This window comes from Vanellus vanellus (assembly GCF_965231255.1).
Source record: "Vanellus vanellus genome assembly, chromosome: 5".
Taxonomy (NCBI): Eukaryota; Metazoa; Chordata; class Aves; order Charadriiformes; family Charadriidae; genus Vanellus; species Vanellus vanellus.
In genome coordinates, this window is record NC_138910.1 from 52,783,512 (window position 1) to 52,810,019 (window position 26,508).

Sequence of the window (26,508 nt, forward strand, 5' to 3'; positions counted from 1 at the left end):
AGGTGGTGCAGAGGGGATATGGCACCGGGATGCTCCCGCGGGAAAGGTTTCCCCCTCCCCCTGCCTTTGCCCCTGCTGAAACGAGAAATTTGGTTCCCCGTCTGAAATTTGAAAACCCACCAGCCAGCTGCAAAAACCACTCCTGTCCCTAATCCTAGGCTCCTAAGAGAAACATGAAACTATGCAACCCATAACTTAACTCGCTCCTTGGGAATCCCAAGCTACAACATATTGTTTGACAGCATCCCAGCAGTGTTGCTTCCCCCTCCCTCCCAACCCCGGGGGCTCTGCAGCCCCTCCTGAGGCAGCGTGGCGGCATCGGCTGCCCCATGCTGGGGACCATGCCACGCTCAGGAGGTGAAGTAGGAGTTCTGCATGGAGTAGAGGTGGTCGATGGGGTTCCCCACTCGTGCCTGGAGCGGCCCCGCGTCCGCCGTGGCGAGGAAGCAGTCGCCCAGGTTGCTCAGTGAGGTATCATCGCTATCCAAGTCGTGGAAGAGGGGCTCAGCACCTTCGGAAGCAGGGAAGGAGTAGAAGGGCTTCAGAGCCTGCTTTCCCCTCTGGCACCTTTACAGTGCCCGGCATCCTCAGCTTTTGCAGTGTAAGGATTTAGGGAAGAGGGGACTGCTGTCTTCCCAGAAATCATGGCATCCCTCATGCATGGCCCCACCGCACAGCCCCCCACCATGGCCCAGCATCTCTTCGACGGAGACGAAGCAAGAAGCAAACCCCGGAGCCTTACCGTAGGGGTGCATGTGGTCTCCGGGCATCTGTGGCGGGGTGAGCCCTTGCCGGAAGGGGTCGGAGCCGTAGACGCTTTGCTCCATGCCCAGCAGCTGCTGGGGTGGGGGCAGAGCAGTGTAGGGATTCAGCATCCCCTCCAGCCCTGTGCTGCCGCCACCGTTTGTCTGGGCTGGAAGATAAGAGCAAGCCATCGGCGCAGTCGGGCCACTGCTTTTTTGGGGGGCCCAGCTCCTTTGGGAAGCCCAGAGAGGGGTGGGAAACGGGGAGACCCTGAGCACGGGGAGGGCTGGGTGTGAGGTGGGGGGGTACCTGAGCTCAGGCGCTGTGTGTTTTGCTGATCCTGCTGCTGCTGCTGCTGCCTCCTGGCGAGCTTCTTCATCTGGGCAAGATCAAGGGGAAAAAATGAGGTGAAATCATACCCCGACCAGAGCAAGGAGGGAGGGGAGCCCTGGCGCCGGCCGCTGGTGGTCGGCTACCCCAGCACACCCACCTTTGCTCGCTGGTTCTGGAACCAGACCTGCACCACACGGACGCTCAGCCCCGTCTCGGCTGCCAGTGTCTCCCGCACCTTGGAGAGAGGAATGACAGCAGTGTCTCAGCCCCCTCAGCTTTCCAGGAGCTTTAGGAGAATACAGAGCAGCTGGGGCAAGTATGTGCCCAGCATCCAGGACATCCTGGGGGCTGGAGGTGGCTGAGCATGGGCCCTTCTCTCCATACCTTCCTGCACGGCTTGGAGGAGACCTCAAACGATGCCTTGAACGCCCTCCGCTGCTGCGTGGTTAGGATTGTCCGGGGTCGCTTGGGACGCTTGTGATCCTTCCCGTCCTCAGCACCCTTCCCTGAGGCTTGGCCCAGTTTGCAGATGCTGTCCTCATCATCACTTTTCCCTAAGGGGGAAAAAAAAGCAGGTCCTTTACAGACAATGGGGGGGGACATAATTTTCCAGCATGCCCAGAATAATCTGAGAAGACTTAAAACAGTGGTGTTGGTGGGGATCTGCTTACGACTGTGCGTAAGGAGCTGAGGTTTGGGGCTGGCTGACCCATGACAGCTCAGACGGGGGAGAGCTGCTGTGGCTCATAGTTTGGGGTCACTCAGCCAGCAGATGTGCTTTTTGGTTCTTCTTTTCCCCAACAGTCTGAGCAGCTGCAATGTGAAACTTTGATTTTCCCTCCATCAGACCCAAATCCCTGCCTGCTCCATCTGGTCCCCCTGCCCGGACAGCCCCGGACAGGGGAGGTCAGGCTGAAGGGTGAGCAGAGATGCTCAGAGAGGGCAACGCGTTAGCCAAGACCTCAGAAACCCCTCCTGATTTGCCCTATCATCAACTCCATTTCGAACACGAGTTTTAACCACTAATATAAGGGGCACCTTTTTGCCTAGATTTCCCCGCTTCCGTGGAGTTTTAAATCTCCCTGGACAGAAGCCCAGGCTGCTTCAAGCTTCACCCCCTTGGGTGCTCGCTGCAATGTGCTGCTCCGTTGCGTTCCCAGGCGCCAGTGTGATCTCCAGAGGTCCCTTCCAACCCTATGATTCTATGATTCTATGATTCTTTGCTGCTCTCCACCGCTCGGGGCCACGGGGCCTTGGAGCAGCTCCGAGAAAACGGGCAGCGCTGCCCTGCCTCTTACCAGCCCTCCTCATTTACCGCATTGCCACCGTGTTGATGACCTTGCTTACGTGGGAGGGCTGTAGTGCAGGTTTGACAGCACAGGTCCTTCCTTCTCACGAGCCGTAAATCACTTACAGCCTGTTCCAGAAAGCTCTTCCACCATCCTTCTGGGACTCGATAAGGGAGCTGAGGTGCTGGTTTGATGGAGATGCAGGTTGCAAGGCCGTGCTTGGCCCAAGTCCCATCCCAGGGCTGCCGCGCCTCCGAGAGACGGGGATGCACCAGGGGGTTGTTAGCCTGGCCCAGAGCAATTCGTGGCTAAAGCAGGTCAGGTCCTACCCCATTGCAAGAGCTAATCGTGGATCACACAAAGCAGAAAATTGTAAATCCAACTGCAACCCAGTTGGAAGATGGTGAAAGACAGGAGCAGACCTCTGGGACAAAGGGAGGCAATGTTTCCTGTGGAGGAGCAATGATACTCTTGGGTACCAGTTACCTCTTCCTTCTGCGCTGCTGGGCTCTCTCCTGGGCTCACCAGCCAATACAGACACCTTCCCTGTGGCGAGGGCTGGGAGGAGTGGGACACGGACAGATGTCCACGCTGGTGGTTCCCAAAACAGCCAGGAGCTGGGTACTGGCCCCAAGGAGGTAGCACCTTGCTGCTTCTGCTCACCCACAGCACATCCATGGCATGCCAACAGAAGCAATGGCAACAGGAAAGATAAACTGCTGTTTTCTTGCACGTCCCAGTGTGAGAGATGTAGTAATGCAGAAGGTCTGAGAGCCCCAGTGCTGGGGAACCCCAGGGCGTGGAGTCTCTGATGGCTAATGGGGCTGAGCAGCGGCTGCTGCTGCCACCTTCTCAGTGCCAGCACAAACAGGGTCTCTGCTTCTCCAAGCCGCCTGCTCTCCTGAAACCTGAAGGAGTTTAATTTTGATGGAAGGAGAGATACATTTTATAAATACTGCGGGGAGAAATGTCAACCAATGGAGACATTTCGGTGCCTGAACGCCTCTGCACCTTAACATGAGGTGAGCACCCAAATCCCCCCGAAGTCCAGGAGGGGCAGAGCCCAGCAGGGGGGAGCCAGAGGCTCATGGACTCTATCAAGCAAATGATGCTCAAAACCCACGCCAAGCGGGAAAAGCACACTCCCAGCAGTCCCCCCCTGAGCCCTTCCCCCCCCCTCAACACCTGCTCCCCAAATCCCTCCCAGAGTCAAAGGGAAAGAAGGAAAAGCGAAGCCGGATTTGGCGGGGTATTACTTTTAATTAACTCTCCCTTTCAAGCCTTTCCCCACCAAGGAGGGGGGAGAAATTAATGAGTGTCTGAGGCTGCCCCTGACGTCACCTGGGAAGGGGCCGGGGCGATGGATATTGTGCGGCGTGCCCTCCGTCCGACCCGCCGAGCCCGCATCCCGCCGCCGGGGCCAGGACATTCCTAGCTCGGGAGGATTTAGGGAGAGGAGAAACGTTAGGACGCTTTTAATTGGAAAGCGGGGTCCTCTTTCAGAGGGGCTTGTTTACTTAGGCTGGGCAGCGGAGGCTCAGGGGAGGCAGTAATTGAAGCGAGGGTTTGGGAGATTACAGACAACATATGGCTCGCTTTTTATCTGCGCTTTCTCATAAAGTGGCCTTTGGTGCGCAGCGGCCGGGGGGAGGGAGGACAGGGGGCTTCAAAGCAGCAAAGCGTGGGGACAGGGGACAGGCTGGACACGCACATCGCACGCTGCTGGTGAAGGGCACCCGTGACCGGTGCCAGAGCGGGGACACCCCTCTGCATCCCCTGGCGTGGTGGTGGGGTCCCCAGGGGGAATGTGGCAGGAGGGGGCAAAGCTGTGCCATGCTGAGCATCTGCATGGGATGTGCACCTGGGACGGTCCCTGCTGTGCCACCATCCCCAGAGCCACGCACCATCCCGAGAAAAACTGTTGGCGGCCACCAAAACCAGGCAGGGATGGCGGTCGGGCTGAGCTACAGGGTCTGCAGGGAGATGGGAAGGGCCGGGACCCCCCAGCCAGGGGCTGCCAGGGGGTGCCAGGGGCTTCGGGTTGGGTTTCTGACCAGCCTAAGTGTTGTCGTGCCCTTTTGAACCCACACTGGCCCTTTGCATCCCTCAGGTCTCGGCTGGAGTTTCCACAGAAATAAGTATTTCCCATCGAGGTTTTTGCTGGCTGAAGCTCTCAGTTTGGCTGGAGCCCCTGGCAGTGGGGCTGGACCACGGGCCGATGAGTCGCTGGGGAGGAAAAGCTCCCCAACCTTTCCCAAACCGACCTTTTCCCCCACTAGGAATAAACCCAAAACATTGTGGGACCAGAGGCCAATTCACTTCTTTTCTTGCAGGATGTCTCCTCATTGGTTCCTATTTTAACTGAAAGAGTTTGCATATCCCATAAGGAAAAAATAATAATTCTTCAATCAATTAAGGACTTTCCCAGGGCTAAGGCAAGAGCCAGCGCCAGCGCGCCAGATCCTGCTGCTTTCCTGCCTCCCCAGCTCCTCCAGCATTGGACCATCACTCACCAGCTCCCTTCAGCCACCTCCTCCCATGGCCTCACTCTTTATTTTTCAAATATCATCATCATTATTTGGGGGAAGGATTTTCTCTTTCAAGCAAGCAGGGTTGCAGAGCGAGGATGGAGCCAGCCACAAAGCAGCTGGGCTCTCGCTGCTGAGGAGCACACTATTCAAGAGAAACACGGGGCTCTGGGCATTTCTTTTTTCTTCATTCCCACCAAAACCATCCCTGCCCCCCCCCGCACCTTCCCCCGGCTGCAGCATCGCCCGTGCCTGGTGGTGAGCACCGGTCTTTGCCACGTTTGTGACCTGTCCAACTTCACACCTTAACAACCCCCTCCTAAACAGGCCCATAATGCCGATTTTTTAGTTTTTTTAAAAATTTAGTTTTGTTCTAGAAGGGAAAAGACAGGCTCCCCCCAGCTTGCTGGCAGCCTTTCCAGAGCACAGCATTTCGAAGGCATATCCTTCCCACTGCAAAGCAGATTTCCCCCCGATGACGGATTTTAAGAGGAGCCGAGCGACCCGGGCGCACGGCGTGGGGCTGCGCAGCCTCGCGACGAGCGGTGCTCTGCGGGGACGGCGTTAACGCGAGGATTTCTGCTAGCAGATCATTTCCACCAGCCCCCCCCGGCCCCCCTTGCTGGGGTGTCTTACTAAATTTGTCTTCCTGGGAAACATTCAGATTTGATTTGCACTGACTGTAGATAAATATTTTAACGCTGATCTGACGCTGGGGGTGACCTAACCCAGCAGTGACACCTGGGCTGGAGCAGGATGCCACCTCCCCTGTCCACCTCCAGCCGCGCTGTCACCTCTTCTGCAGACCCCTTGGCTCCATGGCATCCCTGCAGTGTCACCACGCTGGGTCTGCAGTCTGGCTCTGGCCATCGACTGCCTGGGAAGCCGCTGGGGACACAAGATCTGCAGGCTCACGGCCGCCAGCTCATGTTTTAGCTCCGTGCCTCAGTTTCCCCTCGGTATTAAAAAGGGTGGCTGCAGCAGAAGCAGTTTACTTCTTGCACTCCAGCCTTTCCAGAGTCCCAGGCGGGGACAGTGAGGCACAGGGGAGGGACACAGAAGGTTTAGCCCAAGGTAGTCAGTGGGATGCTCAGGACCGTGATTTTTTTTAGGAAGAAAACTCTCTTTTACAGTGTATTTATACCAGGGGCAGCTCCTTCGTTTCCCTGGGGTGAGGAGGTGGGAGATGTCACCTTTGGCCAGCACAGCTCTCCCTCTGCACCCAGGGAGGCTGCACGCCCCTCGGGATGGGGTGCTGGTGTTCTGCACAGTCCAGGAGCACAAACCCTTCCAGAAAAGAGCCTAATGAGATGGGATGGTCCCCAGAGCATCCTCCAGTCCTGCAGTCCCTTTGCTGCCAAGATTCCCACTCACGCCCTTGCCACCGAGGTGGGAGAGACTGTGGCTGGAGGATGCAATGGTGCTTATAGAGCTTTTCCCTTTGGTCCAAGGGGCAGAGGTTCAGGGCAGTGAGCCCAAACCCCACCTCCAGACCCCACCACGCTCACAGGAGCCTCGGAGCAGGACCAGCCAGGGAGACGCCGGGCGCGGGCGGCCCCTTACCAGAATCCGACAGAGCCGGGCTCACCAAGCTCAGCAGCTCCCGCTCCTTCTCGTAGTCGCTCTTACAGAGGAGCTGCCCCTCCTTCAGCACAAACTCGTCTCCCTTCTGCAGGCGCCGCTCGCAGACACAGCAGCAGAAGCAGCGCAGGTGGTAGACGCTCTTCTGGGCACGCATCACCAGCTCGCTGGGCGCGATGGCCTCCAGGCACCCAGCGCACTTCACCGCGAAGAGCCTGGGGGAGCAAGAGGAGACCCCGCTGGGACGCCCGGCAGCACCGCGGCTACACCCGGCAGGTGGCGCGGTGTTGGGGACAAGGGATGGGGCACCCGTGGTGGGGAGATGGGCATCAGCACAGGATCACTGTGTCACCTAGTTGGTGCTTTGATTGTGTTGAGGGGCTGGGCACATCGGTGCTGGCACCCCACAGTGAGACGGCCTGTGCTGTGAGCTTGCCCTGTGCCAATGGGGGATGATGCCTATGGGTCAACTTTAGCATTTTCATTTGACCTGTTACCAGGTACTTACCACGAATGCAGTCAAAGGACGAAGACACCAATGTCTGGATGCTCCGGGTAAAAAGCAAACAGGTGTCAAACCCAACAGTCCAGCCACCAGCACCACAAGACATGGGACACGGCATGTCTACATGAGTTTTATCAAGCCAACCCTACATGTCCACCTGCCCCCAGCTCACGCCTAGATGTAAGGAGATGCTGGAGACGGCAATGGGGCCAGCGAGCTCATCCGTGTCTCTCAAGAAGCACCTGCAGAGAGCATCCACGCTGTCAACCGCCCAGTCTGTCCAGTCTGGCTCACTGGAACAGCCCTGTTCCTACTTGCAAACACATCAGCAATGTCTAATATATCATAAAAATCTCCATGGCCGCAAGTTTTGGTTTAAGGCTGGTGGCAGACTGAAGACTTGATGTGTCAAAAGGAAAAAAAAAAAAGCTCAGCTTGTTCCTTGACATTGATGTGACAGTGTTTGAGACATCCCTAATTGTACAGTTCCCAGGTTTCAACACACTGGCTTTATACTTAAAAGCCAATAATAATCATGACAGCAGTAACACTTTAGGTTGAACCAGAGCTTTTCTTTCTCTGACTTTAAACATCCTTACCGAAAAGCTCAGTAGCATGATCAATGATTTACAGTTGGGGAAACTGAGGCAAGCAGAGCGGAGGTGGCAGCACCAGTGTTGGCTTGAGAGGACTTGGAGGCACCTGGAGCTAAACACCGAGCTGGATATTTTAAGTGAATGGGATGTTTCCCCCAGCAGAGATGTCTGAAGGTACCAAACCAGAACCTCTTCGCCACCCCAAGATATCTGTGTTTCTGGCTTGGGCCCCATACAGAAAAAAATCACTGTTTACCCAGCCTCGTCCTAAATATCTGTGGGAACTGGACATTATTATTCCCCTGTCTTGATGACTTTGGCCCAGAAAGAGAAGCCAGAAGTCAGCACACATCCTGCAGAGGTTATCTCCGAGCATCGCCCGTGTCCCAGCCTGGGGATGCCCCGGGGACCCGTGTGGGGAGCACTGCATTCAGCCCTCCACCCGCCCCAGACGGCTCCCACCTCCGTGGTCCCCATCCCATGTGTCATCTCCAGGGGAGACCTGTGGGGTCAGGGGGCTGCAGGGCTGGGGAGGGGAAGAGCAGCTCTGCAGCCACCAGCGGGCTTTCAATCCTTCTTTTTGTTTTTTTGGCTACCACGTAGGAAATGAAAAGCGCTGAGTCAGCCCCATTCCAACAAGGAGAGGAACAGATGTACGCAAAACCCTTGCAGCGAAACCATCAGGAAATGGGAAAAAAAAACTTTAAAAGTTTCTGCGAGGAGCTTCGTAGTCCATAAAACAAGGAGGTGGGGGACCAAGCAAGGCACACGCGTGTCTTCGTGCCTCAGAGGTAGCTCCCAAGGCGAAGGAGCCCCTAACACCAGAGATGCTGCGGAACAAAAGGTCCCCAGCAGCAGAGGAGCGTGCTCCTCGCTGCAGCCCACACGCTGCCTCTGCTCCCGCGAAACCCCAGCCAGGCTTCATTTCACTGTTTCATTTCACCCCTTAAGTCGCCCAACAGCCCATAAACAAGAGGGTCAGCTGTGCAAACCGCCGGAGGGGGACAGGCGGGCTCCGCCGCCGCCCGGGCAGCGGGCCCGGGAGAGTGGGCAGCAGCTGGTCACATCTGTGCCTGTCTCATCAAGAGCTCAGCGCTTGCCTGCCGGGAGCCAGCCAGCCCCGGCAAGGCAGCGCGTCCCACTGACGCGAGGAGGGCAGGCGCATGCGGGAGCAGAGGGTAACGCCTGCCTCCCCACGCACCCACGGGCAGGGTCGGCCGCAGAGCATCACCTCCCGGTGCCCCACGCCGCCGCTGGCTGGCGAGCAAACAGCTGCCCCGCCAGATGTGCGCACCCACACGCACACCCCGCCACCCTCCAGCCATGCCCACCAGTCTTCGGGGCCGGGTGTCAAGGGCTGGAAGGGTCGGGGATGGGGGCCCCAAATGTATCCCGTTCTATTGGCATTGGCTCCCTCCCATCTTGGGGTCCTCCGGCGTACGCTTCATGCCGGCACATGAGCTCTGCCCGCTCCCTCCCAGGTTTTCCCAAAACCGTGGCAGGGAGCACGGGGACGGGGTGCATCACTCTCCCCGTGACAGCCAAATCCTGGGCACCTCAGCAAATTGTACCACCCCCCAAGAAGTAGGAATGGGGCGTTATAAACCTTTTATAAAATGCTGTTGTCACTACAGAAAGGGGAAAAATCACCCAATAGAAGGTGGAGGTTAGGGAGTTCATAGTTCCAGACAATGCCATTAGGAGCTTTTATTTTTGTACCTTCGACTTAATTTCCCAGGTTTACATAGAACTGTCTGTCTCTAAGATCTACGTATGTATATTCCCTTGAAAACATTCCTCCTGAAGGGTCATTTTTTTCTTGTTCCAGCTCTGAGAAACACAGGCTTGTGATAATATTTCTGTAGTCATTTCATCTTTAATTATGTCTCTTTTATGTCAAAGTGGAGGCAATTTGTATTCATCTGGTAACACATACTCATCCTGTTTAAATGAAGTTTAAGCCCTACCTGTTAGGATTACTAACTGCTCTCAGTAATAAAATATTGATAAGCTATTACGTTACTGCTATCTAATCTTCACGAATGAATGTGCCCAAAATCTCTATTTCCAGGGCGCTGATTAGAGAGCCATAAACCTTTGCCCATTAGGCACAGCAGCACCGACGGAGCAATGGATGTTCCTAAGCCCAAAGCAGGTTGCAAAACAGGAAGGTGTGAGATTTAGGTAAATGGCTGCCGAATATTAGACGCTTAAAGCCATACTTAGGTCGCTGAATAAATGACTTTATTTCCAAACTGCTGAGTCCCCAACAGCTCCCACTGAGGGATGCCAGACGGACCAGGCATCTTTCGCTGCCCAATGCAGGACTCCCCCATCCCTGGGCAAAGCGAGATGCAGAGAAATCCCTATAAAACCTCTGCCACAGTATGAACCCATATAGAGCTCCTTATAAACCCACAATAAACCCAGATCTTAGGCACTAAAAGGTCACAGGCATAAAAACTGCAGCCTACCACTGGTAATAATGGGGAGAGAGCAACGGGCATCGCTGGTGTCCCAGATCCCTACAGGGCTGGACCAGCCCCGGGCAGTACCAGCTCCTCTACAGGGACCGGGGAGGAAGAGTATGCACGGATAACCCCTCGCACAGATAACCCCATGCATAGATAATCCCATGCGTGGATAATCCCACTCGGGAATAACCCCACATAGGGGTAGCCCCACATAGGATAACTCCAGCATGGATAACCCCTGCGTGGACAACCCAACTGAAACACCCCTGGACAGCCTGTGATGGGCCTGAGGGAAAATTTTGTTCCAGCACCAGATCTAGCAATTAATTTAACATTTTTGCCTGAGCGAGACACACCAGCCTGGATCCAGAGATGTTTTCCTCCACCTCTGGGATCTTCAGCTCTGTGCCCAGCTCCCTCCTGCTGCAAGCAGCAGGCTGCAGAGCAAACGCCATCTTTTCTCCCCCTTCTACTTCTCTGCGCCTCCCAGCAGCTATAAAGGGGACTCTGAAATTACATTTCTCTACAGGAGGCTGCACAGAAGAGAAGGACAGGCTCTGCCCAGGGACTTCAACAGGTTTTAAACCAAGAACAAATTGCCAACCCTTAATTTGCAACGGGAGTGCCTTCATTTCTGCCATCCTAGGGATGCTGCAGGCTTTAGTTCTCAGTAGTTTTCTTTTTTTTTTTTTTTTTTCCTCCGTAGCCTGGGGTTCAAAAGCTATATAAGGCCTGGCTGGCAGCCTTTGGGGTTGTTCAACCACGTATGAAGCTGGCGGGTGGAGGGTAGGGCACCGGACGGGGTGACGCGCTCAGCACTGGTGGAAACCCAGCCTGCCACGGGCAGCTCAGTAAAAGCCTCATCGAAGCCCCGACAGTGAATATTTGTAAATAAAAAACAACCCACTCAACTTAGAAGAACTGGAACAAAAATATGGCGATGCAAGCAATTTTTATCACAATATTCAAACGTTCCTGTATTGATTAATCTGCGTTACAATGTATTTTTTTAAAATTTAGGTCCCTTTTGAAATGACAATCTGAAGTTTTGAAACAGAAAGGTGGTGGTGGTGGTGGGTTTCAATAAAATCGTGAAACAAAATATTTTGCCATTTCCAAAAGCGCAACGTTTCTGCTGGAAGACCCCCAAGCGAGCTAGCCAGCATTACATTTACAAACGTTCCCCTTCCCCTGGGACACAGTCCCCCTTCTCTGCGCAATTACTTTTCCTCAAGAAAGTCACCCCAGACCTCTGCTTTGGGGTTTCCCATCCGCGCCGCATCACTGAAACCTAGAAATTTCGACACGTGGCCGAAGCCACCTCTGGGGTGGCGCATCCCACGTCCCTTCCCACATCGACGGAGGGGGACCAGCACGGGCAGCCCCATTTTCCCATCAGAGCCACCACCCCCTCTTTCTCTCTTTATTTTGAGGTGACAGGCTGAAAAGGGACATGATTGACGGGCGCTTCCCGGCTGCTGTCTGTCTGCGTGTGCCGCATACAAACGCGGCCCTTCGGAGCCTTCCCGGAGCGGGGGGTGTGCGGCGGGTCAGGGATGCCGATATTAAATACTGACGGACAAATCTCAAATGCTTCGCGGAGCCTCGATTCACACGGCGGGTAAGGCAAGGCAGCCCTGCCGGGCGGAGGGATGATTTCCTCGCCGTCCGCGCCAGCCTGGTCCAGGGATGTGATGAGAGAGGCAGGGGCAGCCCCCAAGTGACCCCCGGGCTACTGGCCGAGGGCTTGGGGGGGCACCGTTGGCAACAGTCCCTATGAAGCGGCGCAGGCAGCTGCCCTGCTCGCCTCCCTGCCAGGGCTGCCTGCAGCAGACGCATCTGCAGGGATGCTGTGTTTTCCAGCACCTGGGTGCAGAGACCTGGCCAACTCATCTCCTGCTCCCACCATGTCCCATGAGCAGACCCCGACTGACCCATCGGAGGTGCAGGGAGCTCCGGCCCAGCCACGCTCACAGCCATCCCCAACCGATGGCCCTCTGGAGAGCAAAGCCATGAACCTCCCCCGGAGCCGCAACCTTGGCATGGGGATGAGCCGACGGCCACGCACGGCGCGAGAGGCGCAGGAGGAGGCTGGCGGCGGGCGCCGGCAGCAAGCCGCAGGGCTCCACGGGAAGCGAGGACGCCGGATTGAGTTGTCTTGGCACCAGGACATCTTCTCACTCACTGTCACTCATCGGAAGGGGGGATGGCAGCACCCGGTCGTCGACGGGCTGGCAGTGGAAAAATGCCAGTTGCTGTCAACCCTGCACCCATGGCTTGGGAACGAGTCGCTGTCCTGCTGCTGCTGGTCTCACGTCACTCTGTCCCCTCCTCCAGCCCTCGTGGGGCGAAAGGATGAGGCAGAGGGCATGCAATGTGGCCGAGCAGGAAGGGGGATGGATGCAGCCCCTGTGAGGTGCCTGCGAGGGCATCCCCCAGCCGCAGCGATGGGGGGACCACACAGACCCTCGTCCCCGGCAGGAGGGGTGCCAAGGCCATGGGAGCAACTAGGAAAGGGCTTAATCCATCTCAGCACTGCAGAGAGCAGGCTGGCATGCCCTGGAGATGAGGAGAGCTTTTCGGAGGGCAACCCACTACCAGAGATCCCTGGGGACCTCCAAACCCACCCCAGGTCTCTGGGCTCCCAGGCTGTTGGAGGAAAGCACCCACAGCCACCCTCGCCTTCCCTCCCCACGCACCCCAGTCCCTCAGAGAGCTCTCCGGTGGGACAGAAGAGGGATGTTTTCCCTGGGGCTGTTCTCCTGACCCTTCCCTGTCTCCCGGCTCCCTCCCCCTGAAGCGGACAAGTGTTCGCTTTACTGCCTGGCAACGGGGCCGGGGCTAAGCTTGCTAAAATATGAGTGTTTTTTGGCTGGAGTACCAGAAGGCTGCAGTCCTACAGAGAGAAAAAAATTGAGCACTCCATGCCATGGCTCCAGAAAGGGGGAGAATTAGGTTTCACACCGAGCAGGCTGGACCATGGCATTCTTTAGTTAATGCTTAACAAACGCCCAAACAAAAGCGGCCAACTTCGCTGCATGTTTGTAAAATGTATTCTCAGCAGATTCGGGTTTATTGGAGAATTCGCTCGCTTTGCAGCAAGTGGCGTTTTCCTTTTTTTTTTTTTTTAATTTCCCTTCTCCTCCCTCCCCCTCTACCCCAGCTCAAGCCCTTCTCATTCCTGCTGCCTGAATGCGTCTTCTGACACTTTGAGGGGACATGGCAACCGGGCTGAAACAGGCTTATTATTTCATCCCTGGAGCTGATGCGAGCTCGCCTCCACGGCCCCGGGGCGCGAGCTCTCCCCAGGGTCCAGCCAAGCTGCTGCTGGCAACCGGGGATGGGGAGTCCAAAAAGTGAACCCTTGGCCTCTTGCAAATCCACCCCTGAGCGGTTGGCTGGTGGCTGTGTCTCCAAGAGGTCTGGGGAAAGCAAGGAAGGGATGTGAAGCCTGAGAGTCCTTCTTCTCACCTTTCTTTACCTAATCCAGCTCTCTCAGGGTCCAAATCCGGTGGTCCTACCCCATCCGGCATCCCGCTCTGCCACGTATCCCAGCCCTGCACACCTCCCAGCCTTGGAGAGCCCATCACAGTAGTGGATGCCAACAACCACAGCTTATTTTCAAATGCAGAGTCACCACTGGGGACAGCCAGGGCACAGAGGAGGGGGACAGCCCCGTCCAGGGACTCCGAAGGCTTTGGAGGGGTTAAATTGGGGGGTCCATGGATGGGCATCCTTCAGGAGCACCCCTAAATGACCCCCTGCCCTGATGCTCACTGGCACCTAAGCAGCTCCCACGTCCCCTCCCGGCGCCTGGTGCCATGGCAGAGGACACTGGTGACGAGGGGAGTGTTGGGGAGGTGGCGGCAAAGGGGGACAGCAGAGGAGGAGAGGGTCGGCGCTGGGCTGTTTAACCCTCCTGCTACAACGTGAACCATTTGAGCCTGCCCAGGAAAGGGGACCTTCATCCCTGCCTCCTGGACGAGGTCCGAAAGTGGTCACTTAACACCCCCCATACCCTCCAGAGACCGCGCTGGGACACGCAGGGGCACTGTTAGAATGATAGGGTTAAATAAACAGACAAACGAAGCCTTCCAAGCAAACAGCCGCTGCCAAAATACACTAGCAACCCTCAAGCCTTCTCTACACCAAAATAAAAGGTCAAGCAAGTGCACGGCTTCTAAGGCTGCTTTAAGCTGCTCCATTTCTGATCAAGGACATACTACCAAGATTTTCACCGACAAGGTCCTATAGGAGCTGATGGCTCTGGGTCCCCTCCAGGCCCTCGGAGAGTCTGATAAAAATCCTCTACCGACTTCAAAAGCGGCCAGAAAGTGACCTCCTGGGCAAGGCCAGAAGAACAAGACCAAAATGATGACTTTCCTCGCTGTCTCCCCAAAGGCTGCTTCTTTTTATGTCCCACCCCGTCCCACACTCCCTCCCCCCCCCCCAGCCTGTAGCATGGGGCAGGGAGCTGGCCCCATCACAGCACCGATCAAGCACCTGGTTTTTGGAGGCACGAGGGACACAGGCAGGAGGGGGAGAGACACATGCAGCACTGCGTCCAAGCCCAAACACCATCCCAATGGAGACAACCCAAAGATTGATCCCATCCAGCCCACGGCACGGCAGTTCTGCATCCCAGCCGATGCATCTCCCACCAAGCTGAATTTCGAGCAGCGACCCCCTCCCTCCCCCACCCCCCCCTCATGCCCCCAAGAAAACAAGGATAATTGAAAAACCACAATATCACTAGTCAAATTTAATATTGAGAGTGAGTGAGCGGGAGCCAGAGGTCAGAATTAATTACACCCCACCATATTTCAGCACGCTGCCGCGGCTCCATGTCCTTTCCTTGGGGAGCAGTGCTTCCACAGAGAGGTCGACAGACATTATTAGAAAGGACTGATTTAAACGTACCCCCAGGAGCTTTTCAGCTTGTCTCTTCAGAGCCTTTGTTTGTACTGAGATTAATGGGGAGGCAAATGATGGAAAAGCAAAGTCACCAGGAGCAAGAGGATGTGCCATCGCCGCCACCACACCGATTTGGCCGGATTTTTTAAGCGGGGCAGGAATAACTAGGAGAGAAGGAAATGCCGTTTGTGGCTTTCATTTTGTGGATAAAATGTGACGATCTTGAAACCTTTTTTTTTTTTTTGCTTTTCAAGAAAGTGAAATCCTGGCTAAAAAATCCTGTAGGATGTTTTTCCTACCCCCTTGGGGATTTTACATACCCGCTGTTTTTTCGGTGTACTGTACCACCATGGGGGAAGGAACAATTTTCACTCTGTTCCAGCTTAGGGTAACCCCTCTTGCAAGTCATTGTATTTGCTTCTGAATCTCTTGTAAACCTCCTGTGATGGAAAATGAAAATAGAAACAAACCCCCAAATTAAAACCTTTCTATTTTCCATTCTGAATTTCAAAAGGAGGGTTATAAAAAAAAAAAAAAAAAAAAAAAAAAAGAAAGGAAAAGAAAGAGCATTCAGATCAAGTGGAGAAGTTGTGAAATCTCCTTCCTTGGGGATAGCCAGCACTCGACTTGCCTCAGCCCTGAGCAACCTGATGCAGCATCCAAGCCAGCCCCGCTCCCAGCAGAGGAAGGGCTGGCGATCTCCAGCGATGCCATAAATTTACACCCACCTTGCACCAACGAGTTCAAAAAGGGATCAGGCAAATCCAAGGGACTGACTCCATCCCTGGCCTGGTCCCACAGGTCCGACCTCATGCTTAGGATGACCCAAATCCCCAACTACCCAGGGTAGCACAGGCTCCCTTGGTTTTTGAGGGGCTTTCCCGGAGCAAAGCCATCAAGGGCAGCGTGGGTCGGTGTGCATTGGGTCCAGCCCGGACGCTGAGGCTCCCGGCTGCTCTCGAGTCTCCTAGGCTACTATCGAGGCTTGTCTTTTCCTTTAATAAACAGACAACCCGGGTTCCCCCCAAGGGCTCTCCAAGCATCCAGGGACGGGGCCGCAGGAGCCGCCGTTTCCCAGGCGTTTAAAATTCACAGGGCGTTGGTGCCGACGTGCCAACGTGGCAAACTCTCATTAGGAGGCGACCAATATCCTGTCGAGCTTCCCGGCGCTCCGGCGGCTATAAAAATCGCTCGGCTGTATAAAAGCTAAACAGAGTAAACTAAGTTGGACATAGAGACCAGCTGCTTCAGCCCGGCTCGGCAAACAGAGATCCACGGGAGCACACCGGGCGCTGCCGGCGGGGAGATATCAGTCTCCCGGCTGGGTTATTTCTTGCCTTATCTTTTATTTCCATGTGCCCCAGCTCACCCTCACACAGAGTTTTGCATAAATTTCATCCGCGTGTGTTGTCAAGTTGTTGGGATGGGGTTTTGTGGTTGTTTTTTTTTTCTTTTTTTTTTTTTTTCAATAGCATTTCCACAATGGGAAGCAGCTGTTGTGGTTAACAGGCTGCTCCGGAGCAAAAGCTGCGCTGCACATCGAGATATCTCAAAAGAGGCATCCTTCATTCATAGCTCCGTGCACTAGAGAGCACTATAACATGTGTTTCGATGAAGTTTGTTAACTACTCGGCTAAACAAGCGCGCTGGAAATGCCAGAGGAATATGCTCTGGAATGAATGGAAATATTCATCTAAAAAGACATTAAATTTAAGCCATCTTTTTTTTTCCCCCCTCTCCGCTGAGCTCATGTTGCAGCTCTCTCCTAGCGTGTGCTCTCGGGCTGGGGTTTCGGGAGAAGCGAATTCCTGGGGTGCGTTTTGCAACCTCAGTGGCACCTGAGACAGGGCTGCGATAGCAGACAATGGCGTGAGGGTTTTTTTTTCGTGCCATGGGTGGCCCGGGGACACGTCGGCAGAGACAGCCCGGCAATGGGCAACTCACCGACCATGATCCTGGCAAGCGACCTGTTCCCAAATGCCATCTCACGTGTGGAGAAGCAGAGCTGCTCCACCTTTTGTGGGTCTGAGCATCAGCTCCCGGAGGTATCGAGCATCCCAGAGGACCTCACTTTCATAATAAACAGGGATAAAACCTCAGAAAAATTTGAGTATCAAGTGTTTAAAATTCACTTGCTTCTCTAGAGCTTTTTCCTCTACAGTCTGGGGAAGTTTGGGAAGGAAGTCTACACTTTTAGCCAACATTCCCTTGAAAGTTCAGTGTTACACCAATGCGAACCCAAACCTCTTTTTCATTTCTGTGTAGCAACTGCATTTCAAGGTGCCTTCAGTAGCCATGAAGCCGCCCCCCCCCCCAGGCTCTAATTGATGCCAGTAAGCAAGAAGCAGTCGCAGTCTCAGATCCTTACGTCAATTAGAGGGGTCAGTATCTGTCATGGGGATAAGATGCTCAAAAGGCTCCAAACTGGACTAAAGGTGCTCAGTGCCGGAGCTGGTTGAGAGTTTTCCCATAAAATCATTTCCTTTCCTTCTATTTGCTCTATTTTATATATATACACAGATAGACACACATACATACACACGCTTATGTCTGTACATTATATCTTTCTTTCTGAAAAATCTTTTTTTTTCCACAGAGGGTTTTCAATTCAGACATAAGCCCAAGGGGACCTCTCTGGTGCAAGTCACTTGGGTACCAAAGGGCTGTGCCCAGGAATGCTGAGCAACCTGGAAAAGAGGGATCCTGGCACTCTTCTGCCACTTGCTAAAAGCTCTGGCTAGACCCCATCTCACCACTCCCTAACCAAAACATTTTTCTGGAGCTTTTTGATTGGAAAAAATCTCTTTTTTTTTTTTTTTTTCCCTCAACCACTTTGATTTCCTCACCAAGGCGCCCTGGAATTTCCTTCCAGACATGAACCATCAGTGCTCTGCCCTATGCACCCCTCGCACCCCACAGCACCCACCACATCCCTCACAGACCTCCCCAGCATGCTCCCATCACTAGGGCAGGAGAGAAGGCTGCATGGGGATTCGGGAGCAGAGAGCAGAGCGCGCTATGAGGGCAGACAAGGGGGCAGGAACAGCCCTGTCCCCTGTGACACCGCCAGGCTCCTGCCACGGTCACTGTTGTAGGGATGCAGGGACGGTGCTCAGCTTGCCGGGCTACCTGAGACAGGTCCCAGCGCTGCTGAGGTGCCAGGATGAGCTTTTGACGGATTAGACAGTAAAAGCAAACACGCTTTCTCTAGGAAACAGGTTCCTGCTGCTCGTCTGCTCGGGGTTATCACAGCGTTGGGGGCAGCAGCCCTTCCCAGCAGCCTCCCGCAGCCGGCGAGGCAGGATATTACTTTGTTGCTTATTCATTTTATTGCTTCTCCTTTCTAAATATTTGCTTGGCAGGGAAAGGATTCCCTTTACACAGTATCTGTTTTTACAGGTCAATTGAATTTCTGGCGCGCTCAATCCCTCTTTCCCTCCAATTGCATTTGCAAAACAAATATTGATTGTACCAATTAGCTGCGAACCCCTCGTGGAAGATGGCTCAACGCCTTCAGTCAGGAGAAGGCTCTCCTGGCCCCAAAACATGTGCTAGTAGACAGAGCTGGTGGGACCAGAGCCCGCAGAGCGGCAATGTCAGGGGAGGGCTCTGCAAAACCCCAGCAGGACCCTCTGGAACACAACAGCAAAAATGATGTTGCCAATCCTTCCAGCTAGAAGGCGACATCTTTGAAGGGTATTTAATTAAAGCTGGGGTGTCCCCTCACACCTAAGACAAGTGTAAACTCCTTTGTGCCTATTGTTCACTCTGGAACCTAATGATGGCAACCAAGGGAGACCACAAATGCCACCAACAGCAGTAACAAATGAGTCCAGGTAGTAAGTTAGATTCATTAATCCCCAAAGCCGCCCATCCCCAGCAGAAGTCTCATTCCTTTTACTGAAACACTAAACACACCAGCTCGTTGGGGTGGAGCTGGGGTAAGAAAGACAACCCCCTCCCGCTGCTCAGGTGTTGGGGAGTCACTTCTAGCCCTGCTCTTTTGCTTGTTGTGGGATAAGCAAGAGGCTTCAGGCAGCAGCATGGGCACGCTGCTCCTGCCTGCCCCAATAAGAGTTCCCCTCTGGAAGAGCCGGCAGATGGCTTTTCTTTAAGGGATGGACTAGACCCTGATGATAAAGGACCACGATAACACCTTCTTGCAAAATCACATCTTTTAAATTAAAAAATAAAAAATAAAAAATAAAGCTTTTCCCTGCAAATGTCGTTAGGGTTTGCCTGTGCAGTGCCGGGTTTTTCTGAGCTGCCTCACCAAAAGCAATAGGCACGTCCAACCCAAGCACCACGTCACACTTTTTCACACTGATTTCATTGCTCTGGGTTTTATTTGTGGTTTCCTTGGGAGGTTTTGTCAAAATCCTCACTGCCACAGGGAGAAAGAAAAGACATCTTGGTGGAAAAATCAGTCAGTGTTAAAAACTTACTGTGTTTTGCTCCAATGCCGGCTAAATAACTTTTAAAAGAACAAATGAGAACACTGAATCACATGGCGGTGTGAGTCACGATGAAGACCCTTCACCCTGCACATGGAGAGCCACACCAGCTTTTGGTGGCTCTTACCTGCCCCTGGCAGCCGCTGGAATGAGGGTCCCTGGCACCGTGTGGGATGGCAATGCCAGCTCTGGTGTCACAAAAGCAGCTCGCAACCCGCTGGATCGCCACTGGCGAAGCATTCAGAGCACACTGTTAAATGTGTCCTGCCTGTGTCAAAAGTCACAGCCCAAGGCAAAGGCGCGGGGGGGAGGGGGGGCAGCAAGGGCGAGGGGCTGCTGGATTAGCCACCAAGGCAGGAGTCCCCTCTGCAGCCTGCCGGGGGCCGGGATGTGGACTTCCCCAGCTGCAATAGTGCAGGAGAGATGCTGGGCATGGCTAGCGGCTGGTCAGTCCCAGAGAGGACTCCCAGGGACGCCCAGCCTGGGAAAAGCCTCTTTATTCCCCTTCTCTGGAGATTTTCAAGATCCACCTGGATGCAGTCTTGAGTAACGTGCTCTAGGCAATCCTGCTTTCGCAGGGGAGTTGGACTAGATGATCTCTAGAGGTCCCTTCCAACTCTGAAAACTCCGTGATTCCGTGATCCCACTCTCAACCTCAAAATGATGCTGCAAATCCCAGAAAGCAGACAGTCCGCAGCCCCCTCGATACCCACTACAGCCTAGGGAAGGCGGATTGCCCAGAACAGCCCAGCATCCGGGAGAAATGCTTTTTTTCCCAAGATATGGGATATTTTTTTTTTTTTCCCCACGCTTCCCTGAATCACAGCTGGGGGAATTCAGTTTCCTCCTGAAGCTCTGGGGGAAAATGAGACAAGAAAACAGAGCGGTCGCCCTCCCATAGCCAGGCCCAGGGCACAGGGTCTGGTACCCACGGGGGCGTCGGGTCCCTCCCGCAAGCTAAGCTAAAGGCAGGACAGAGATATATAAGTATATAAGATGTTGACATAGAAGATGTCAATATATAAGCTGGTCCCATCCGATGACAGCACGCACACATCCAGCATCGCCGGGCGGAGGGCGGGAAGCAGATGCCTGGTTAGAGAAAGGAGGGACCAGCCACAAACCGCTCACGCTCCTCCACAGCTTGGATGAGTATGAGGCTGTTTGGCTCCGTGCTTTGGGCTCGGGCCCATCTCTCCGGTTTAAAGCAGTTGAACCGAGCCCAAAGGCTCATTAAGTCGGTCCGCCTGGAGCTAGTTCCGCCGCCAGGACATTTCATCCCAACGTGAAGTTGATGTTTCTCTTTGCGGCTACGAGGGATTTGGGGCGAGCGAGAGGATGCAGCCCCCGTGTCCGGGGCAGTGCTGCCAGCTCCTGGCATTTCACCTGAAATGGGTGACAGTGGGTGCTGGAGGCCCCGTGCCCACAACCTCGGGCTGGGGAAGAATCCCACTAATTCCCTACTATCTCCTCCCATTTTAAACTGATCTCCCTAGGCTGCATCAGGGATGGTGAGTCCCACGAGCTCAGAAACGAGCAGGCAAAGGCGAAGAGCCCAGCATTTACCCTCAGTTCATTCCAAATGACACGATGGGAAAATCAAGGTCAGGCGTATTAATTTATTTTGCCAGCCTGTGTCCTGGACATGCAGGGCAGAGGCAGCCTGAGTCCCCCTCCCTCGCATCAAGCAACACGTGCATCCATTCCCTCCCGGTGACATCCCTAAGAAGACGTCACCGTGCCACCTCCCAGCCTTGCTGAACCCTCTAAAGGTCAGCACTGAAGGCATGTCCACCACATATGGTTATTAGTTCTCTGTGGGTCCGTTCATCCCTCCACTACAGCTGGGTGAACAATTCACAGCGCATAAATTTATCTAGCAGATCTCAGCCCACGTGCTGTTTGCTAACAGTCTGTAGAGAGGCTATATTTTATCCCTTTGGGTTTCTTGGCCAGCATTCAAGCTCCTGACCCTGATTTATTCGCAATCGGTCAAGAGCCACATTTCATCTCCACAGGCCACGTCTGCACAGAGCTATTTGAAGCACGTGGCTCGACGTCCCACGGCAGCGCCAGGGCACCTCACCGTAAACCGGTCCCAGTTCTTTGCGGCACCTCCAAAAGGTAACCAGGGGGGATTTGTGTTCAAAAATAGGTTCTGCGGGGGCAAACTTTGCCTGACGAGAGCAGCGTGGCCGGAACAAACCGCACCTCTTCTGCGCACGAAGGCGATGAGAGCTCCAGATGCCGGCCAACGCTGGCTCGCCGCCTGTCCTCATCCCATCTCACCATCTTTTTGCCTACCTCTCTGCCTATTTATAGTCATGGAAGACCTTTGCACAACGCCTGAGCAGCCAGAGGGTTGAGTGTATAGGCGGGATGGCAAATGCCGCTCTTTAACTTTCCAAAGTCCTTTTCCTTCTGCCTCCCAAGGGGGCTGCCATGGAGAGCAAGGCACGCACCCTGCCTTTGAGACGAGACCTCGGGACCAGCCAGGAAATACCTCTCAGAGCTACACCCGTCACCAACCTGGCCCCGGGGGTTTCGCAAACCACTCTACGCTGCGTCTCAGCAAGTCTTTACTAAGGCAGCAATCGCACTCACGCAGGCATGAGCATCCCGCGGTGAAGCCAGACCACGTAAAATAATCGAGACGATGGGAGAGGTACAGAGTAATCTGCAGAATTCAGAGAAAATGAGTAATGTGAAGGATCAGGGTTAGTATCAGCCCTATCTGACATCTTCATTGGCAATTGCAATTAGGGACTAATTAGCATGTTAATAACATTAGCAGCAGATAATAGACTGGAGAAGACGGGAACGGAGCAAAACAATCTGAAGGGAACCCTGGAGAGATTGGAAGAAAATAACAAAGGAAATTCAGCTTGGAAAAATGCAGCTTCTGCAGCCCAGGGAAAAAACATCCGGAGCAGATGCTGTGGCGGGAAGAGGAAGGCGGGAGCAGGGAAGTGGAAAGTAGCTCGGTGCGAGAGCAGCGTGTCAGGCAGGCAAAGGAAGGCAGGACAACGGTTCCCCTGCAAACCAGGTCACGGGTCTTGCCCATGAGCAGCTCAGCGAGTTCACTCTTAAGTTCAGTCTGCAAGGCTTCACCAGAAGACCTGAAGAAGGACGAGCGCGGCACATTGGTGATCCACAGGGCATCCCATTGGGGTGCGGTAATGCCTTGTAGGGAACAATAATATCCCAAGTAGAACTGTGAAATGCAACTTGACTTCATCTGGAGCTGCTTCCCTCTGCCCGGGCTTGGGAAGCCCCATCGCACAAATATCTCCCTTCCAGGGAGTGGCTGTGTGCCTGGTTCCCAGGCGGATCAGCCACGTACAGGAAGGGGAGACTTTCACCCCAGCCAGGCAAGATGGGGGTACCGCAGTCAGTGCACAGAGCTAGAGGAGCCCCCCACTCCCAAGTTGTACATAGAAGTCATTCCTCCTCCTCCACGGAGCCTTACACTGCTGCTTTCGCCACGTATTGACAAGTACAAAGTGCTGGATGCCCCGGTCCTCCAGTCACACCGAAGCCCACCCATGTCTCCTCCACCACATGAGCCCCTGGACCACTTGGTGAAACGTGCACCAGAGTTGTCTTATGGGATGCAGGATGACAAATGGTCCCTGAGGGTGGGACACCTTCAGCAGTCCTTGCCCTGGTATCGCTGCTAGTCTACACTTAATAGTAAGATGGATAGAGTTGTTTTCTTTTAAGAAAATCCTATACTGACTCAAACGACCACAAAATGGGGTAACCTAAGTGTCTGTCTTAAGGGGATCCTAATGGACCCGCACCTCCTGGTGCAAACCAGGTGGCTGCAAAACCAGGCAGGATGCGAGCCTTCATGGGGGGAGGATGGTGGGGCTGGATCTGCTCTCAGGCTGCTCTGGGAGCCCCAAGCGAGACAGATGAAACAGCACGAAAAACCCCTTCAGGAGCAATCCTAACCTCACAATTACAAAGGCAGGAGAGACTTTGCCCATCCCCATGATGTACAGGGTGATCAGGAGAGGTCACAAAAGGCTGGCCTAATCTCTGCAGCTCTGCTTCACCAACAGCTCTTTCTGCCAAAAAAAACCCCCACAACCCAGCAGCCAACAGGGTTGCAAGGAAAGGGCTGGGCTCATTAAAAGCAGCCTTCATTCTGAGACACAACTGCTCCTTAGACTCTCAGCTGGAGCCCTACACCCCCAAACCCTGGTGCCCCCTGCCTGGGCATTCTTGGGAGTCGCTGTCTCCTCTCCCAGTGCCCGATAATTCAGGCGGACCAAGCAGGACCTGAGTCACTGCCACTTGTCCCCCACCGCCTGAGGACAAGGCAAGTCATGCCAGCCACATCACGGTGTCTCCTCCAAATGGCTGCTGCCACCCCTGATGTCTGAGCACCCCAGCCCTTCCCAGGACCACTCGGAGGGTTTTAAAGTGCAACCAATTCAAAGGAAACCCAGATTTCTAACCCGCCAGGACCGGTGCTAGAGCGTGCACGAGCTCCAGAGACTCTGGGCCGTGCAGCCGCCCGGCACCGGGAAGGGGCAGGAGTTTTATCACCCGAAGGGGGATTAAAGTGGTTCCTGATGCACAAGTATCTGGAGGCAGGCAGGGAGGAGGGGAGATGCTTTCCAGTGATTTGTGGGCTGTTCTCGGGCTGTCCTTGCTGCCAGGTCTTGGGCAATTTGATGACTTTTGTTGCAAACTGGAAGAACAGGAGACATATGTGAAGGAGGAAACTCACATTCCTCTCGCCTAAGAAATCCCTTCTCACTTTCCCCCAAATCGCACATACACCCAACCTCAGCCTCTCCGGGCTGGCTTGGACACCGGCTCCCCTCCCACACCCAGATGACCTACTCATCCAGAAATGGCCAAGGCCCGCAGCCGGGGCGTTATCCTCTCCTCCTTTCCTTTCCTTCCCTGCCCGCCTCCTGCCTGCACAGCCCTGCCAGCAGCTAGGGCAGGCAGGGGGACCCTTCACCCTCCAAAGAGGTGGAAAATGCCAGATAAAAACAACCTTTCCCAGCAGCATCAGTGTGAAGGGGACTCCAAGCCTCCAAAATTCACCCCAGCCCCTCCACAAGCTGCATCCTGAGCATCTCCACACCTCCTCTTCCAGAGATGTCACCGGTGGCTTGCCAACGTGAATGTTGTATTTCTCTGCTCCTATTTCCCAGAAAAAAAATCCACACCGGGTGCTCTGCCCCTGGGACCAGTGGTCCCCAAAGCCGGGCAGGGATGTGACCCACTGGGCAGGGGTGGTGGACACGGCGATGGACGCAGCACACCAGGCCACCGTGTCTTGATTTCTACAGCATCTCTCCTCCTTCAGATGCCTCCACTGTTCCTGGAAGTCCTCTGCAGGATGCAGAGGTGGGAAAGGACTTGCACAAAGTCAAAACACAGTGGTTAGCGTCACAAGGCCATGTATTCGCAGTCAGAAAGCCCGTGCAAGAGCCCATGCCTACTCAAGTCCACTGTGAAAGTCTATGGGGAAGGCACCCATCAGGAGGAACACCATCTGAGCATGAACAGAGTCCAAATCAAAGCAACACGAGAGCCCCTGGTTAGGAAATCAACCACGGAGCAAGTCTCTTTGCTTACTTCCACAATGTGTTACTGCTGAAACCTAACGATGTCACCTGCCAACCCATTGAACACCTTCTGAGCTGATACCTCCCAGGGTGGTTAAGACAAAGAGTGACCTGCATGTCATCACCATGGAAAGGTGCCTTCAAATCACCTTCTGAGAGGGAGAAAGCAGGGGACTCATTTCTAGCACACAGTGCAAAGCAGCCTCTCCATCCTTGTGGCCATCACAAGGTACTTCCCACCTCTACCTACTTATTGCCGAGTAAAACTCACCTCCAAAAGAATAGCCCCCCGTCCCCCCCAGGGGGGGCTGTGCCGCTCTGGGGAGTTTCTCACTGGTGAAAAGGTGAAGCTGAGACCTTGCATGAAAACTGCGGGGCGAAACCCGGCAGCGCTGGGTTAAGCAAGACCCTGCAATCTGGCTGCGGGGCGTTCTCCTGTGCAATCTCGGCTTTGCAACGGGTTCGAAGGTCCATTAAACAAAGTGAGACAGAAAATTGGACGCCGGCGCCTGCTCCGTGGAGCGAGAGCCGCCCTGCTCCAAGCCCATCTCGCTGGGGCCTCCTGAATTTCTTTTCCTCCCTTTCTAAAGGAGAATAAAGACAAACCCCAAGCTCAGACTCCGATCAAACACAGCCTCACATGTGCTGGGGAATGACCAGCACTGGAGTGAGCGGTAGGAATGAAGCACGGTCCTCGCATGGACCTTTCCAGCCCCATTTCCACACCCAGCTGGATTTAGGGCTTCTCGGCTGGGGTGGGACCCTTCTGGGTAAGAGGAGAAAAGGCTTCAGGGTGGATCCCACCATTTCCTATTCCAGGAAGGCCAGAGCCCCTTTGAACTCTGTCTTTCTGCTGGAGAGAGTGAAATGTGGAGATGCAAAAACACACACCCCAACGCTAATCTGGACTTACACCTTCCCCCATGTCTAGCACTGTTGTTCTGAAAACATCACCGACTCGTGCACGTGCCAGGCGGCCCCACGACAGACGGACAAGCCGGACGTGATCTGCTACACCGACGTTAACAGGCAGCCGAATATCAGCCACTAGATTTGATCTTTTAAGCACGAGCGCCGTGCCCCAGGCAGCCAGCAAGACTATTATTAGGGCTTGAGGCAGCCTGGCCGCTGACTGCTTTCCCTGCAAGCACTGCCCCCTCAAAGGATGCGCAATTCCCACCGCGGTACCCCTCATTGCATAGATATTGGATTTGGGAAATACTTTTTTTGCCACAGGCAAAACATGGTAGGTTCATTTTTTTTTTTCTCCATGTCTGCTCTTCCAAATGAGTGCGGTTTAACACTGTTTGCCGAGCTCCCCCCCGCCTCTTTGCGGTAGGCGCCATCTCCAAATGTCTGGGGAAAACCCAACACGTGCCCCAGATGGTAAAAGGAGATCTGTCACCAAAAGCCACCGGCATGCCTAAAGCTTGCCCGACCCCATCCCTCCAGTGCGGGGGGAGCTTGAGGAAGAGCAAAACCAGCAGAGGTAGCAG

General features: G+C 54.4%; 1 protein-coding gene across 1 annotated transcript in view; it reads right to left on the minus strand.

Moving 5' to 3' along the window:
• Positions 1-341: 341 nt before the first annotated feature.
• Positions 342-26,508, minus strand: part of LMX1A (LIM homeobox transcription factor 1 alpha) — a gene marked incomplete at its 5' end in the record, with an annotated part of 44,231 nt that continues 18,064 nt past the window's right edge. Inside the window, 6 exons of the mRNA XM_082484701.1 lie at positions 342-511; positions 743-913; positions 1,054-1,123; positions 1,235-1,312; positions 1,462-1,631; positions 6,458-6,690. Of these exons, the coding sequence (XP_082340827.1) occupies positions 351-511; positions 743-913; positions 1,054-1,123; positions 1,235-1,312; positions 1,462-1,631; positions 6,458-6,690 (883 nt within the window). The 3' untranslated portion in view covers positions 342-350. The remainder of the gene's footprint in view (positions 512-742; positions 914-1,053; positions 1,124-1,234; positions 1,313-1,461; positions 1,632-6,457; positions 6,691-26,508) is intronic.